This window comes from Lepus europaeus, chromosome 13 (assembly GCF_033115175.1).
Source record: "Lepus europaeus isolate LE1 chromosome 13, mLepTim1.pri, whole genome shotgun sequence".
Lineage (NCBI taxonomy): Eukaryota > Metazoa > Chordata > Mammalia > Lagomorpha > Leporidae > Lepus > Lepus europaeus.
Window position 1 is genome coordinate 44,836,807 of NC_084839.1, and position 18,728 is coordinate 44,855,534.

The window sequence follows — 18,728 nt, forward strand, 5'->3', positions numbered from 1 at the left end:
ATGTCCATGGTGTGATGCAGTGAAGCAGTATTTGCAACTATATACTGAATAATATAGCATCCATACAATTGTTATACTCTATATATTTCCATAAACAAGAGAAAACTTCCAGGTCCGGCTTATTTTAATGATCTCCAGCTGCATCCATTTTGTTCAGATGTTAAGGATTTCATTCTTTTTTGTGACTTATATTCCATCATATATAGATATAGCACATTTTCTTTATATCATCAGTTGATTCTGTATCTTTTCTATTGTGAAGTTAACTGCTATAAACATGGGAGTGTAGGTATCTCTTTCATAGGTTGATTTCATTTCCTTTAGATAGATTCTCAGGAACTGGATAGCTGTTTGTATCGTAGATCTACTTTTAGTTTTCTGAGGAATCTGCAAACTGTTTTCCATAATGGTTGTACCAATTTGCATTTCTAGTGCATTAGAGTGCCCTTTTCTCCATAACTTTGCCAGCATTTGTTATTTTTTGAATAATTGGCATTCTAACTGGTCTGAGGTAATGCTCCATTGTGATTTTTATTTGCATTTTCCTAATGACTAGTAATCCTGAGCATTTTTTTTCACATGTCTGCCATTTTTTTTAAAAAAATTTATTTTATTGAGAGAGTTACAGACAGAGAGAGGGAGAGACAGTGAGAGCGGTCTTCCATCTGCTGATTCACTCTCCAAATTGCCATAAAGGCTGGAGCTGCGCTCATCTGAAGCCAGGAGCTGGGAGCTTCTTCCACATCTTTCATGTGGGTGCAGGGACCCTAACACTTGGACCGTGTTCCATTGCTTTCCCAGCAGGGAGCTGTATCAGAAGTAGGGCAGCAAGGACCCAAACCAGCAGCCAAATGGGATGCCAGCCCTACAGGTGGAGGCTTACCATACTTAGTTACAGCACCGGCCCCTGTTTGCCATTTGTATTTCATCCTTTGAAAAATATCTATTCACATCATTTTCCCATTTCTTAACTGGGTTGTTATCGTTGAGTTTCTTGAGCTCCTTATATATTCTGAGTATACTGTTTGCAAATAGGTGCATTTGTCTATTTTTGCTTTTATTGCCTGTGCTGTTGGGGTCTTACCCAGGAAGTCTTTGCCTAGGGCAATGTCTTGCAGTGTTTCCCCCATGTTTTCAGTAATTTGATGTTTCCACGTGTTAAGTTTAAATCCTTGATCCATTTTAAGTTGTTTTTGTACAGGGTGTAAGGTAGGGATCATGTTCTGAACTTCTGCAGGTGGAAACACAATTTTCCCAACTCCATTTGTTGAAGAGACTGTCTTTTTTTTTTCCCCCCCCAGGGAATGATTTATATTGTTTGTCAAAGATTAGTTGTATGTAGATGGAGTTATTTTCTGCAGTTTCTGTTTTGTTGGTCTACATGTCTACTTTTATGCTAGTACAGGATGTCTTGATTATAATAGCCTTGTAGTATATCTTGAAATCTGGTATTGTGATGCTTCCAGCTTTGTTTTTCTTTCAGATTGTTTTGGCTATTAGGAGTCATTTGTGTTTCAATATGCATTTTAGATTTGTTTTTTCTAGTTTGTGAAAAATGTCCTTGGAATTTTGAGTAATTGTAAGGCTGGTTTATTGGTGAAAAATTCTTTCAATTTTTTCTTATTTTGAAATATCTTTATATCACCTTCGTTTATGAGTTGGAGTTTGGGTAAAGTATTCTTGGTTGGCAGTCTTTTCCTTTTAGAGCTTGAACTAGATCTCTCCATTCTCTCCTGTCTTGTATGGTTTCTGTTGAAAAATCTGTGTCAGTCTAATGGGACTGCCTTAAAAGTGACCTGGTATTTCTGTCTTGCAAATTTTAAGATGTTCTCTTTATTTCTTAATTTAAAAATTTGACTCTCATGTGTCATGGTGAGGATCTTTTCTGATTGTGCTTATTTGGGGTTCTGTGTGCTTCCTGCTTTTGGATGTCCATATCTTTCTCCAAATTGGAGAAATTTTCTGCTATTATTTCATTGAATAGTTTTTTAAGTTATTAGTTTACTTTTTTAAAATTTTTTAAACTTTTATTTAGTAAATATAAATTTCCAAAGTACAGTTTATGGATTACAATGGCTTTCCCCCCCATAACTTCCCTCCCACTCACACCCCTCCCATCTCCCACTCCCTCTCCCATTCCATTCACATCAAGTTATTAGTTTTTGTAAGACTTCTATATTTGGTCATTTGATGGTATCTCATAGATCCTGAACATCGTTTTCTTTGCTTCTAATTTCTCCTTTTTTTGTAATTCAGGTATTTCAAAAATATTTGTGTTTTAGATCAGAATGTCTTTCTTCTGCTTCATTTAGTTTGTTAAGGCTTTCTACTACATTTTTTTTTTTAACAGGCAGAGTGGACAGAGAGAGAGAGAGAGGTCTTCCTTTGCCGTTGGTTCACTCTCCAATGGCCTCTGTGGCCGGCATGCTGCAGCCAGCATATCGCGCTGATCTGAAGCCAGGAACCAGGTGCTTCTCCTGGTCTCCCATGCAGGTGCAGGGCCCAAGCACTTGGGCCATCCTCCACTGTACTCCCGGACCACAGCAGAGAGCTGACCTGGAAGAGGGGCAACCGGGACCGAATGCGGTGCCCCTACTGGGACTAGAACCCTGGGTGCCGGTGCCGGAGGTGGAGGATTAGCCTATTGAGCTGTGGCGCCAGCCTCTACTACAATTTTTATTTGATTTATTCAATACTCATTTCTGATATTTATTTTTGTCTCTTTTCCCAATATCTCTACATGTTGGCTAAATTTCTCATCTATTTCATGAACTGATTTCCTAATTTCATTTAACTGTTTCTTCACATTTTTTAGTAACCTTACTCTCATTTGTTTTGAATTCTTTTTCAATCATTTTGTCAGGCTCCCTTTCTTCACAGTCCACATATTATTGTGTTCCTTTTGTGGAGTCATATTGCCTTCCTGTTCTTATTTCTTGTGTTTCTACCTTAATTTTTGAGCATCTGGAGATCTCTTGATTCTTTCACTTTTGGCGGATGGTTTTTGTTGATTGAAGGCTTTATTCCTGGAAATGTACCTTTTGGTATTGGCTTTATCTTTAGTTCTGGTTAGATTTTATGGTTTAGTCTCTCTGTACGTTGATTCACTATAGTTGATGGTAGCTGTAAGGGATCTGTGTTTTTCCTGTTGCTGTGTGTGGTCCCTGAGATCCCCATTTTTCAGGTCTCCAGCCCTCCCTTTAGGGAGGGTCTGCTGTGATGAGCTTCTTGGGGATTGGGAGTAGGCCTTCCTAGTGTTATGTGTGTGCCTACAACATAGTTTCCTAGCCACTATTCAAGTCAGGTAGTAGAGTTGCCAGATCAGTGATGGCTCTAAGAAATGAGTGAGCTTAGAGACTGCTAGCTACTATCTAGATCCAGAGCTCCAAGAGTTGAACTAGTGCTGAGTGGAGGAGGTAGGATCCACAGAAGCTGACAGTGGCTGGATATATGATGGTGACTTTGGCTCGGTAACAGCAGGGCAAACTGTCTTAGGCCACTCTCTGTGTGCTGCTTACTGATTTGCATTATGTGCAGCTACCTTAGTCCAGAGCACTGAGTGAGCAGTAATATCCAAACTCTCGCAGCTTCCATGGAAGGAGCTTGGGCCTGTATCCCTGAGCTCTGTGCTGGGCCTGGGCCCATTGATCCAGTGGGCCAGGGATCCCAGCAAGTTGTAATGTTGTACTCTGAGGCTCAGTACAAAGAGCCCAGCTGTGATTCCCAGTGAATGTGTTGCTTTGCTAGCTGGAGCACCTAAGACTTACACCTGAGCTCCAGCAGTGTACACTGGTGGGGCCAAGGAGTTCTGGCCACCATAGGTGGGTGGAACCAGAGTCCAGAGTGATACCTAAGATGGGGATGGTGGAGCACCTCTGGCCACTTTCAGTATGGGAAGGGGATGCTGGAGCCCAGTGGTATGTTTGGAGTCCCTTAACCTGCCCAGTTGCACATATGGTCCAGACTCACTCTTTGTTGTGCCCTCAACCCCACTGTGAACTGTATCTCCAGTATCCAGGGAGTTCTGAGCCTGTGTAGTGAAACTGGGCAAGTACATGTGAACACAGCCATAAACCTGCAGTTTTTCAAGTGGTTGCGCAGGTGAGGCAGTGGGTAACAGGGTGGTCCCCTGTTCTGTTGTGGTGGGCCTGCTTATTTCCAGAGTTCTAGGGGCTATCCATACCAGCTACCCTGGCCTCACTGTCTGCACAGCAGAGTGATGTGTGGGCCTGTGCTCTGGGGCCGCCACTGCCCTGTTGGGCCCAGCTGGACTTGCAGGGCTCAGTCTGCCATGCTAGAATGCAGGAATGTCTGGGCTGGAATTAAAGCCAGCAAGGACTGTGGAATTCTCCTGCAGCCAGGGCTGCTTGTCTATATTGCTGGTGGGAATCATGGCACCTTATCTTTTTAGGGCAAGATGACATTCCCTGTCTGGAGCAGGCGAGGCATAAGTTGGCAATTGCTGGACCATTGGTGGCAGCATATCTGTCCTCTCTCTCTCTGCTGGTTTGTGTGGTTTGTGTGCTGTTCAGTCACTACTTCATTGGCTTCTTTAGCTTTTGTGAAGGTGGGTTGGCATATGAATAGCTGTGAAATTGGTGTCTCTGGTGATGTAACCACGGCAACTTTTTACTCAACCACCATCTTGTCCCACCCTTCAAAGATGAGCTATTTTAGTTTTCATCCATTCAATGTTTATATTGGTATGTAATGTAACATAGTTTTCAACTTGTAATTTTTTCCAGGAGGCTATCCAATTTTCCTAACATTTATTGAAATGCCTATTTTGTCCCCCATTATAAGAGAAGATTCCTTTGTCCTCTACTACATCTGTGTATGGAGCTACTTCTTATTTTTCTGCATTGATCCATTGCTTTATTTGTGCATAGGCTGGATTTACTATGTTGATTTAATTATTTATATTTTTATTGTTATTTTTAATATCTGGTAGGGCTGTTACCTTGTCACTGAAATTCTTCCACAGAATTTTCCTGAACTTTTTTTTCCATATTAACTTCAGGATTAGATTGTTTATTAGAAATAAAACTGTTAGTATTTTCACTGAGATCATGTAAAATTTACAGAATTTGGTATCTTAATGATGTTTGGGAGAAATATGTTGCCATTTTAGATGGAGTGTCCAAGGGAAGCCTTACTGAGATTGTTGTAGTCTGCATATCAGAAGGCTGTGAGGGAACGAAGCACAAGAATATTTGGGCATATATAAGCATGTCAGATGGCAACAAACTCAAAAGACCAGAGGTAGGAGAATGTCTGTGTGTTCAGGAAACAGAGAGGCGGTCAAAGAGTAACTGAGAGGTCTTTTCAGTCCACTGCGAGTAGTTGTTTCTGGAACGGAAGTCATTGGAAAATTTTGAGCAAATGACATCTGAATTACATTAACAGAGTCACCCTTTCATTTTTATGGTAGATTGAAGGTGAGGGGTACAGGGTGAAAACAGGGAAACTCGTTACGAAGCAAGATAATCTAGGCAAGAGAATACGGTGCCTTCAACAAGAGTAAAGGCAGTGGAGGTGGTGGAAGTGGTTGGAATGTGAATATGCTGTGTAGGTAGAACTAGCATTTACTGGCAGATTTAGATATGAGGTGTGAGTAGGAGGCATAGAGTCAGAGTTACATACAGAGAGAGGGAGAGACAGAGAGGTCTACCATCCACTGTTTCACCCCCCAAATGGCTGCAATAGCTGGAGCTGAGCCAACCCGAAGCCAGGAGCCAGGAGCTTCTTCTAGGTATCCCACACGGGTGCACAGCCCAAGCATGTGGACTATCTTCCGCTGCTTTCCCAGAGAGTTGGATCAGAAGAGGAGCAGCTGGGACACGAACTGGTACACATATGGGATGGCAGCGCCACAGGCAGAGGCTCAACCTGGTACACCACAGTGCAGGCCCCACAGAATGTCTTTAACTTATATGACCTGAGCACTTATAAAAGAATCATTCCCAGCTGAGATGGGAATGATTGTGACACTTGGCGAAGAGGATTTTGGTGTCCTGGTTTTAAACTGGTTTCAGATGCATATTTCACACTCTGGAGGAAATACTGAAGCAGTTAAATGAGGATTTGGAGTTTAGAGAGGGATACATGAGCTGGAGATATAACCTTTGGCATATAGATTCAGCATTATGAATAGTATTTAAAGTCATAAGAATAGGGTCACCTAGAGTAAATGTAAGCAACCATAAAAATCTAAAATTGAGAAATGAGAGATAAAGAAGAATCAGCAGAAGAAACTAAGGGGTGTCTAAAGAATGGTTTTCCAGGAGTGCCCTAGAAGCCAAGTGAGGAGATTTCAAAGAGGAGAAAATATTTAATGTTAATAGATCAAGTATTTTTAGGTTTATTTATTTCTAGCTATTTTATCTCTTCTGTTGTGATGAGAAATGGATTCTTTGTCATTTGTTGCTTGTATGCATAGAGACTTTGAATTTCTCTATTTTAATTTTGTATCAAGTAACTATCATTTAGTATATTTCATCAATTATCTTTTTTCTTTTTTGACAAGCAGAGTTAGACAGTGAGAGAGACAGACAGAGAAAGGTCTTCCTTCCCTTGGTTCAGCCCCCAAATGGCCGCTACGGCTGGCGCTGTGCTGATCCGAAGCCAGGAGCCAGGTGCTTCTCCTGGTCTCCCATGCGGGTGCAGGGCCCAAGCACTTGGGCCATCCTCCACTGCCTTCCTAGGCCACAGCAGAGAGCTGGACTGGAAGAGGGGCAACAGGGACAGAATCCGTTGCCCCGACTGGGACTAGAACTCGGGGTACTGGTGCCACAGGTGGAGGATTAGCCAAGTGAGCCATGGCGCCAGCCAATTATCTTGAAATTTCGGATACATAGTCATAGCATCTGAAAATTTATTTAACCTTTTTATATCTTTTTATATCTTTACTTTCTCTTAATTGCACTAACTAGTATTAATTATACTTTTCTCTTGTCTAATTATATTGGCAAGTACTTCTATGGTGATAAAATAGGAGCCAGCATTGTGGTGCAGCAGGTTCAGCTACCACTTGCAATGATGACATCCTATTTGGAGTGCCAGTTGGAGCCCCATCTGTTCTGCTTCCCAACTAGCATTCCTGCTAACATACCTAGAAAGGCAGTGCGTCATGGCCTAACTGCTTTGGACCTTGCCACCCATGAGGGAGACGAGGATGGGGTTCCTGGTTCATCGCTTTGGACTGGTTCAGTCCTGGCTGTTGCAGCCATTTGGGTAATAAACCAACAGATGGAAGATTCCCTCTATTTCTGTGTTCTCTGTTGCTTTTGGCAGGGGCCCAAGTACTTGGTCCAAGTCTGCTGCTTTCCCAGGTGACTTAGCAGAGAGCTGGATCAAAAGTGGAGCATCCAGAATTTGAACTTGTGCTCATATGCAATACCACTGTGGCAGGTGGCCTCAACCTGTTGTGCCACAACACTGTTCCTAAACTACTGTGTTTCTAGAAAAAAATGCAGTTGTTTGATTAGGCTACCAGAATGCGTTGTTACTGCTTCTGTAGTTCTCCTAAGTTCTGGTTCTATTTTGTCACCTATGCTGAGTCCAAGGTTCTGTTGTCACTGTTGTGTTTCCAGAGGCTTTTTCAGATATGTGCAAGTGAGAATTTAGAGGTCACACCAGAAAAACATTTTCATTATAAGAACTCTTTTTTTTAAAAACACACAAACAAGAGTATAATCTTTGTTTCTTGTGTTTCATAAGTGCATCTGAATACCAGTCACGACTTCTCTTCCTGGATTTTACTATTTGCAGCCAACAACTAGGTTTAAATTTTACCCTTGATCTCAGCTCATATACCTCAAAGGCTTTTAAATAGTCCATTGCCATTTACCCAGAGGTGGCAATGATTTTATGGTTTCTTACCTCTTAAAGGAGCAGCATTTCTTTTTTGTTGTTTTGTTTTGTTTTATCTATATATGAGCTGATTTATTGACTCTGAAGAATAGCCAGCAGAATCTAACAGGCTATAAGATACATCTGACCTTGATCAGTACTTTGTTTTCTTCCTTACAGTGAAACACTCTTTCCATTTCCAGTAATATTAGCTACCACCTTCCCTGTTTATTCCATTGCAAATACACCAACTTTTTGCTATTTTAAAAAACAATCCAAACATAGGCCTTTGCTGGGCCTTTCACTTCTGTTCCCTTTGCCTGGAATGCTCTTGAGTCAGTACCTGCCTGGCTTCATGCCTCACTTTCTTTGTGTCTGCTGCAGTGTCACCCCAAGAGCCAAGCCCACCTGACTCTCCTTTTAAACCTTGCCACCCCTTCTCTGTATTTCTAAGCTTACTTTTCTTGCTCTATTTTTATTCATAGCACTTTTCACCCTTTAACAATCTATGTAGTTTAATTATATATTAGGTTCTTGTCCTTCTTCCCCACAATTAAATGTAAACTCTTCAAAGGCAGGGGGCTTTTTTCCTGTTTCTTTTTGCATATACATAGGCCTTTTACTTATATTTTATCTGAAAGCATGTGTAGTCAGCCCTGCAGTTCCCCATCTGTGAATTCAACCACCATGGAAGGAAAATGTTTGGAAAGAGATTATATATGTTCTGAACATGTGCAGACTTTTTTTTTGTCATTATTGCCCAAACACTACAGGATAACATAACATTTACCTTGTATTAGACATTAGATTTAGAGATGATTTATTTAAATTGTTTTATTAGAAATTGTTAACATGTTTACACATAGAGTACTAAGTGATGTTTTGATATATGTGTACATTGTATACTATCCAGTCAGGATAAATATATTTCCCCCTTCAAATATTTAACATTTCTTTATGGTGAAAACATCTAAAGCCTATCTTGTAGTTTTTTTTAAAAGAAAGTGATATACAGTATGTTAGCATTATCTATGGTCATCCTACTGTGCAACCTAACACCAGCACTTCAACCAGCACTTCAGCTCTTATCTTGCTATAACTTAGCACCTGTTCAACATTTCCCATTACTCCCTCCCTGCTTCTATTCCCTTCCTCTTTGTTCTCTTGGAGTTCATTGAGGTTCTGTAAAGCAATGATTTTGAAATCTTCAAGCATATGAAAATTTCAATTCTTTGATAACTGGTTCCTGGCACCTCATTTTGCTCTCTCTAGGTGAGGTCATGGTTCCCTGGAAGTTCTTGATATTTGTTGGAGCATGCCATCATCTGTGCATTGATGGATTCATTATAGGACTCTAGCCACATTTGTGGCTATCTTTCTAGAAATTCTGTGCAGTGTCAGGATCTCCCCCTCCGGGAACTGGCCAGGTTGCCTCAAAGGAAGAGTCGAGGAGACTGAGGAAGGTCAAGCTAAACACACTTTATTGATACTCTAGGCGACTAGGAGGAGAGATCGCTCAAGCCTACTCCTGCGGGCACTAGGCACTACGGACTGGGGAGAGAGGCTGAGCAACCTCTGGTTTGCAGCGTCTGAGGGTCCCCTTATATACAGTTTCTAGAGGCTAGCCCTGCCCACATTCCAACCTCCCAGGGTCCTGTAGTCATGGCAACGGCAGTTGGTGGTTAGGCCATCCCTTTTCAAATCTTAACAGCTAGGGTGGTTACCTTTCTACTTTTCTTTCAAGCTGTGCTACTGCACAGTTACTTTGTTTCAAACAGTGTTACAGTTACATTCTCCATGAATGGTTCCCTAACATGCAGTCTCTATTTTTTCAGAGCCCATGGGTGATTCTGCTATTTTAATACTAGATAGTACCCTAAATCCAGGTTTGCCTGAGGCATGTATATATAATTACTGTTTTAGTCTTACAGTACTCCCCAAGCTCCACTTTGTCCCAAATCTGCAGTTGGTGTCTTATTCAGAATGAACTGGAGGTGTCTAGAAAGGGTTAGTCTGTCTCTGCAAGTGTTTTCTGGGGCCTGAGGTAGACTCAGAATGCTTGTCCTATGTCTACCAATGCATGATGCTGGGTCATATCTGGAACCCATGGCCCACTGAGACCGCTGCAGCCTGGGGTAGAACCAATGCCGACTCTGATGTGGTCTGTCTGCTGCTGAGGTGGACTTCTGCAATGTGGAATGAGAAGGTGAGAAGGTCATGCCAAGATGGCCACTGACAACAGAAACTGCCTGGCAACAGGCCGTGATTGGATGGCTTCGGAAACCACATGACAACAGAGCCTGACTGACAACAGGCTGTGATTGGATGGCTTTGGAAACTGCCTGGTAACAGGCTGTGCTTGGTTAGGGCATAGACCGCCCCTTGACCGGATTGGCTGCCTTGGCTTAATAAGCAGCTGTAGCTGCTTATTAATAAACGAGTCTGCGGGCTGCTTGCCTCAGGTCCGCTTTCACTCGACTCCCAGGGTCTGTGTGGTGACTCCACGCCTCTTGCCCTCACCATGCTCCTCCTTTCAGGAACGAATCCATAGCAACATCGCGTGATACTGACGGGGGTATCAGACTTATCAGCTGAAACCACAGAATGCCACTTGGCACTAAAGCAGGTCCAGAGGTTCATCTGTAGGCACTGGCCTGGGGACAGGGACTGTTAGGAAGCAGTCCTGTGGTTCCTTGCTGTTGGCTCAAGGTTATAGAAGGGGTGATAGAGGTAGGCCCTCAGCTACCCAGGTGGGCACCAGGTGGGTCATACCTGGGTCTCGTAGTTATTAGGCCCTGTGCAGTCAATCTTAAGGGTGCACACTAGGTCCATTTGAGGCTGGTGATGATATATGAGAAAATAGGATTGTCTCATCAGGGTATGTGTCTTTGTCTGACATGAAAATAAGTCCAGAGACTATTTCCATAAGCAGTTGCCCAGGCATGGGGACTGTTAGGGTCTACCCAGTGTTGGGCTTTACCAGCTGTGCAGTGAGCCCTAAGACACCATCCCATGGCTCCTTGCTGTCTGCCAAAAGATGGAGGGAGGTTGATAAAAGGAGTTCCCTGGCCACCCAGACTGGCACCAGATTCAGAGTCCCAGGGGTACACACTAGGCCCACCTGAGGCTGGCATTGACACACCAGGACAAGTCCATCCTGCTGGAGTGTAGACCTTTATGCAGTGCTAGCCAAGTTCAGGGGCAGGTGGGTGGTAGAGTCCTTTGGGCTTTATCAGATAAGGTGCTGGTTCTCAAGGTGGAGGTCTGGCTCTGAGGTCCATGGCATGGTCCTCAGCTGCTTCTCCTGCCTTCTCCACAGCAGCTGTCACCTTGCTCTGCTCTCTGTTGTTTGGGGGAGGGATGGTGGAGGCCACCTGCCTATGCAGGTGCCGAATACATTTTGCAAGACTGGGCCTGAAAGCAGAGATCATGGGACTCTGTCTACTGAATTTTTTCACAGTGGGCATGGCGCTGGGCTTCAGATCCCTCTCCCTCCCCTGAAACAGGAGCCTTCTTTCTCCATGCTGCACTCCTTGGAGCTGGGGAGGGGTGATGTGCACAACTTTTCCTTCTTGTCATCGTCAATGTGATTTTTAAAAAACTTAACTATACTAAAACAAGACACTGTGATCTTTCCTTTGGCCTCTCTAGCTCTTGTGAAGGTAACTTGGTGTGTGAAGAGCTGTTCAAATTGGTGTCTGTGTGGGTAGGTGGTCGCTGGAGTATCTTACTTAGACACCAACATGGTTTGCCTGAAATGGCTTAAAGTATGTGGGAGGATATGCATAAGTTATATGGAAATGCGATGCTGTTTGATAAAAGGGATTTAAATATTTACAGACCTGGGTATGTAAAAGGGATCCTAGATCCCATTCCCCCTTGATACTGAAGGATACTCACTCTGTTACACATATAAATTTTACATAGACATTTTAAACTAATAAATCTCTAGTGCCTAACTAATATCTGACACATAAGAATTCAAATATTTGTTGAGTGAATGAATAAACTATTTTGAGATCCTATTTTAAATAAATCACATACAGGGTTAGAATAATTCCATTTGCTATATCAAAGAATTGTATATGATCGTTAATTAGATTATTTTTCTCTTCCTAGATTCATCGAAGCAAGAACAAATGGAAGTTCTATTTGAAAGATGGTGTTATGTGTTTTGGAGGGAGAGACTATGTATTTGCAAAAGCCATTGGTGATGCAGAGTGGTAAACCTTATGAGCTCAGTATGTTACTTTTGTAAACATCAGTGGGGCTATATTGCAGATTGTGAAGCTTATTTCTATTTTAAATATAGTCCAGTGTAGAGCTGCTCAAATTTTTATTTCACTCAATGGAATTTAATAAAATTATAGTTCAGGTGTAGGTATCAATATTCAAGTTTATATTTGTTTTCTGTTTGAAACAGATTTTTTTAAATCTTCACTTGTACCATTACAAAGCATATATGCATTGAAGGTGATGGAGCATGAAGAAATGTTTTTTATTTATTTTTGAGCAAAATGTAAATCAAATTCCATTCCCCTTTATGTAAAGTGAGTATCAGTTATTAGGTTGGGGCTGGCATTACTTCCACCTCTTACCAAACCATAGCAGAGAAGGTCCCGGGATGTCTTCTCTATAGTGTGATTTTGATGAAGACTTTTCCGGGTCTTCAGTGTGTGTTGCTCACTGGAGATACCTTGAGTGTGTCAGCCCAGCTGGTTCCTGTGAGGCAGAGGTCTACATTATTATTTGAACATGAAAATCTTTGCTGAGGTTTAGCATCACTGGGCTTATGTGGCAAGATCATTCTCATAACCTTGGGGAATTGTGAAGGAGTGGGTTAAATGTCGTCCTCCTTGAAACTTTAGACTTCCATCTTTTTCCTAATCCCAGTGAGTTTTCCCCTCTCCCCACGTTTTTCTGTTGCTCTTAGAGTGGAATATCCTTTTGAAATCCCTTTCCTCAAAGGCAGTATCTCTCTTCTTTTCCCCTAGTAGGGAATCTCCTTATTGAGATTAGGTTTTTCTGAAACACAAGCCAAGAAATGGTGTTCTCTTCTGGAATGCTGTGTTTTGACCAGGATCTCTCATTTGAGTTAAGGGATCCTGGATAACTGTGTTGAAACCAGGGAGAGAAAACAAAACATAAAACATTAGTAGCTGTCATTTTTCTGTAACAATAAAAACAAAACAAATTAATATCCCAATAAGCTATTTCATATTATGCACTTCCTCTGTAGATTCAAATCCCTCAAAGGAAAATTATCCCAACTGCTGTTTCTCTTAGTGGCTATGGCACACATGGTCTTTGGTTTAGGAGCCCTAGTTTTGGTCCTGAGTGGTGTTCTCCAAGACAGTAATTGCGCAAAAAAGCAATGGAAGGATCAGATTTTGTCTATGAAAGATCCCAGTGGATGAGTACTTAAATCTAGATGGACATAGGGAAAATTTATTTTCTTTTTCTTCCTGTTTTGTTTTTAAAGATTCATTTTATTTGAAAGGCAAAGTTACAGAGGAGAGACAAGGAGAGGTGAGAGGAAGAGAGAGAAGGAGAGGGAGAGAGAGCTCGATCTTTCGTCTGCTGATTTATTCCCTAAATAGCTGTGACAACCACGGTTGGGCCAGGCCAAAGCCAGGAGCCAGGAACTCCATCCAGATCTCCCATGCTGGGGGGCAGGAGCCCAGGTGTTTGGACAATTTGCTGCTGCTTTCCCAGGCACATTAGGAGGGAGCTGGATTGGAAGTAGAGCAACTGGGACTTGAACTAATATTCCTATGGGATGCCAATGTCACAGGCAGCAGCTTAACATACTGCACCACAGCAACAGCCCCCGAGGAAAATTCCTTTTTGTTTTGGAAAGCAACTCCACTTGTAGAGTTTAGTTATTCAAACACTGGTTCTATTCTATCAAAGGGGCTCAGCTGTTGCTGCATCTTTTCAAAATCTGGGTGAATCTTTTCTGGGTCTTGAACAACATGAGTAAGATGTTGCCTTTGACCTAAGGCTGGCAGCTTCATGAAGATTTAGTTAGTACTAGCAGGTGGGCAAGTCCCTTAGCTACATTCTCCAGCTCTGTCTTCTTCATACTCGCATACACAGCCATTGTCTTTTACCACCACTGCTATTCCATTTTTTGTTTTTGGCAACAGAAAAATTATACATACCTGTAGAGGACCATGTGATTTTTTCATACACACATAATTGTGGTAATGTCCAATTAGAATAAACACATCTGTCTATTCAAACATTTGTTTCCTTACAGTGAAAACATTAAAAATATTGGGTTTTTTTTGAGAAATACACAGTACTTGCATGTTATCTACAGTCACCCTACTATGCATAGAACACAAGAACTTCTCATTCCCATCTAAGTATAACTTAGTACCCATTAAGCAGCCTTTGCCCATCCCTCTCTCGTGCTTCCCTCTCCGGCCTTTAGGAACCATGATTATGCTTTAACTTCTATGAGATAAACTTTTTAAGATTCCCCATATGAGTGAGTTCCCGTGGTTCTTGTTCTGTGTTTTCCTTATTTCACTTAACATAATGAACTCTAGTGCCGTCCATGTTGTTGCACATGATAGTACTTTAAACGGCTGATTGTTACTGCATGGTGTTTACGTGCCATGTTTTCTTTATCTACTTGTCAGTCGATGGACGCTTAGGTTGTCTCCATTTATTAGCTGTCATGATAGTCTTGAAATTAACACAGGAGTGTGGCTGTCTCTTGGATGAGCGATTTCATTTCCTCAGATAAATACCCAGTAGTGTATGCAGTATGGTATACAGTAGTTCTGGTAGCTCATTGTGATTTTGATTTTCATTTCACTGATAATTACTGATGTTGAGTATTTTTTCATTTACTTGTTGGCTATTTCTTGTCTTTTTTAATTAAATATTTATTTATTTGAGAGGCAGAGTTACAGAGGGAGAGAGAGAGGTTTTCTGTCTGCTGGTTAACTCCCCAAATGGCCAGAGCCAGGCCGATCCAAAGCCTGGAACCAAGAGCTTCTTCCTGGTCTCCCATATGGGTGCAGGGGCCCAAGCACTTGGCCATCTTCCATGGCTTTCCCAGGCTGTCAGAGGGAGCTGAATTGGAAGTGGAGCAGCCAGAGCTCAAACTGGTGTGCATATGGGATGGCAGTGCCTAACCTGTGCCAGAGTGCTGGCCCCTGTATGTGTGTCTTTGAGAAATATCTATTTAGATCTTCTGCCCATATTTTAATTGGGTTAAGATTTCCAAATAATTTCTCCCATATCTTTTCATTGTTGATAATTTCCTTTGCTGTGTAGAAGCTGTTAGTCTATTTTTGCATTTGTTTCCTCTGCTTTTGGGGATTTGATAAAAAAAAAAAAATCCTTGCCCATTCCATGTCCTGAAACATTTCTCCTGTATTTTTTTCTAGTAGTTTCAGGTCTTACATTTTTTCTTTGATCCATTGTGATTGTTTTTGTACAAATATCTGCCTGTGGATTTCTAATTCTCCCTGCACTATTTATTGAAAAATTGTTCTTTTTCTAATGCATGACCTTGGCACCTTTATCAAAGATCGCTTTGCTGTAGGTATGTGAGTCTCCATTTCATGAAGCTATGTGTCTATTTTTATGCCAATACTGTGGTGTTTCAATTACTGTAGCTTTATAATGTATTTTAAAGTCATGTGGTATAATACCTCCTGATTTGTTCTTTTTCCTCAAGATTGCGTTGACTAGTCATAGTTTTTTGTGATTCCACAAAAATATCAGTAATTTTTTTCCAGTTTTATGAAAAATGTCAGCTCTCTAACATCTTTAATGAAATTAATCCTGGGTATATCAGTATTTTTTATATCTATTGGAAATGAAGAAGCATTCTTAATTTCTTTTTCAGATAATTTGCTATTGGGATATAAGAATACTACTGATTTCTTTTTGGGTTGACACATTCACTTTGTATCCTGCAACTTTATTGAATTGGTATATTATTTCCAGTTGCCTTTGATGGCATATTTGAGATTTTCTATATATAAGATCATGTTATCTGCAAACTTGACTTCCTCCTCTCCAATTTGGATGCACTTCATTTCTTCCTATTGCTAAATTTCTTTGGCTAGGACATCTAGCACTATGTTGAATGAAAGTGGTAATTTGTTCCAAATCTAAGAGAATGCTTTCAGCTTTTCCCCATTCAGTATGATGTTAGCTGTTGGCTTGTTACTTATGACCATTGTTATGTTGAGTTATGGTCCTTCTATAACTAATTTTTTCACAGTTTTTATCATGAAAGGGATGTTAGAGTTTATCAAATACCTTTTGTGAATCTGTTGGGATGATCACATAATCTTTGTTATGGTTATTGATTTTTTAATAGATTTATTTTATTTATTTTAAAATCAGAGTTACACAGAAAGAGGAGAGGCAGAGAGAGAGTAAGTGTCAGTCTTCCATCCATTGGTTCACTCCCCAGATGGCCGTGATGGCTGCAATGGCCAGAGCTGTGCCGATCTGAAGCTGGGAGCCAGGAGCTTCTTCCGGGTCTCCCACGCGGGTACAGGGGCCCAAGGACTTGGGCCATCTTATTCTGCTATCCCAGGCCATAGCAGAGAGCTGGATTGGAAGAGGAGCAACTGGGACTATAACCCCAGGCCCATATGGGATGCCAATGCTTCAGTCCAGGACTTTAGCCCACTGTGCCACAGCGCTGGCCCCAGTTACGCTGATTGATTAGTGAATGCTGAACCATCACTGGGATGAATTCCACTGGGTTGTGGTGCACAATATTTTTAGTGTGGTGCTGGATTTGGTTTCCTAGTATTTTGTTAAAGATTTTTGCATCTATGTTCATCAAGGATATTGGCCTTTGGTGGTTTTTGTTATGTCTTTCTTGGTTTTAGTATCAAGGTAATACCTTCTGGAATAATTCTGTCTTCTTTTATTTTTTGTAATAATTTAAGAAGAATCGGTGTTAATTCTTTAAATATTTGGTAGAAGTCAGCAGTAATGCCATCTTGTCCTGAGCTTTTCTCTGATGGGAGACTTTATTATTGACTCACTGTTGCTACTCATTACTGCTCTGTTTAGGCATTTTAATTCTTCTTGATTGACATTTGGTAAGGTGTGGTATGAATAAATTTCTCTATTTTATTTCCTGAAATTATCCAATTTTCTGCCATATTGTTATTCATAATCTCTAACAATCCTTTTTATTTCTGTGGTATCAGCAGTAATATTTCTGTTTCCTAATTACTTTAACTGTCTCTTGAAAATTTATTTGAAAGATGGGAAGAGAGAGAGAGAGAAAGAGAGAGGAGAGAGAGCAGAGGAGAGAGAAGAGAGAGACAGAGAAAGAGAGGTCTTGCATCTGCTGGTTCACTTCCCAAATGGCCAAAACAGATAGAACTGGGCCAGATGGAAGCCAGGAGATAGGAGCTCCATCTGGCTCAACCACGTGGGTGTAAGGGCCCAAGTATCTGGGCCATCTTCACCTGCTTTCCTAGGTGTATTAGCAGGGAGCTGGATCAGAAGTGGAGCAACTGGGATTCAAATCAGTATCAATATGGGATGCTGATGTCAAAGGCAGAGGCTTAACCTGCTGTGCCGCAATGCCAGCCCTTAGTTGTATATTTTCTTAATCTAGCTAAGCATTTGGCAATTTTGTTTATCTGTTCAAAGAAGCAGCTCTTCATTTCCTTGATTTTTTGTGTATTGTTTAGTTTATATGTTATTTATTTCTGTTCTTTTTTTTCCTATGTACTTATTTTTGGTTTGATTTTTCTCTTTTCCCCCACTTCCTTGAGATACAATAATATATTGTTTGCAATATTCCAGCTTTTTTGATGTAGGTACTGGTTGCTATAAATTTCTGTTAGTACTGCTTTTGCTGGATCACACAGTTTTTGATAGGTTATATTTTCATTTTCATTCACTTCAAGAAAATTTTAATTTCCTTCTTTCTTTCTTGATCCATTAGTTGATCACTTTCCTTGGTCAAAGGTAAGTTGTTTAGTTTCCACGTATTTATATTTTTTGCAGTTTTTCTTGCTTGAATTTCTAATTTCATTGCATTATGGTCAGAAGCGATACTAAGTATGATTTCTAATTTTAAAATTTGTTGAGACCTGTTTCATGACTTACCCTATGATCTATCCTGGAGAACGTTCCCTATATTGAGAAGAATGCTTTGTGGTACAGTTTAACTCTGCTGCTTTGTTGAGTCTCTGTGTGGGTGATCTATTCATTTTTGTACTGGAATCTGTCCCTTTAGGTCTACTAATACCTGCTTTATGTATGTTAGTATTCTAATAGTAGATACATGTATATTTATAATTGTTATTTTCTCTTCCTCTATTGAACCTTTTGTATATTGACTTTTCTCAAATCTTTCTAAAACTTACTTTTTTAAAAAAGATGTATTTATTTAATTGAAAGAGTTTTAGAGAGGCAGAGGCAGAGAGAAAGGTCTTCCGTCTGCTGGTTCACTCCTCAGATGGCCTCAATGGCCAGAGCTGGGCCAATTCGAAGCTAGGAGCCAGGAGCTTCTTCTGAGTCTATCACATGGGTGCAGGGGCCCAAGCGCTTGGGCCCTCTTCTGCTGCTTTCCTAGGCCATAGCAGAGAGCTGGATCAGAGGTGGAACAGCTGGGACATGAATTAGCACCCATAATAGTGTCTCTCTCTCTCTTTTTTTATTATTATTATTATTATTTTTTGACAGGCAGAGTGGACAGTGAGAGAGAGAGAGACAGAGAGAAAGGTCTTCCTTGGCCGTTGGTTCACCCTCCAATGGCCACCGCGGTAGGCGCGCTGCGGCCGGCGCACCGCGCTGATCCGATGGCAGGAGCCAGGTGCCTATCCTGGTCTCCCATGGGGTGCAGGACCCAAGCACTTGAGCCATCCTCC

General features: G+C 41.2%; 1 protein-coding gene across 1 annotated transcript in view; it reads left to right on the top strand.

Annotated features, from left to right (window-relative positions):
* Positions 1-12,078, top strand: part of GTF2A1L (general transcription factor IIA subunit 1 like) — an 82,129-nt gene extending 70,051 nt beyond the window's left edge. The window contains exon 8 of the mRNA XM_062209419.1: positions 11,971-12,078. Within this exon, the coding sequence (XP_062065403.1) occupies positions 11,971-12,078 (108 nt within the window). The remainder of the gene's footprint in view (positions 1-11,970) is intronic.
* The last annotated feature ends 6,650 nt before the right edge of the window (positions 12,079-18,728 follow it).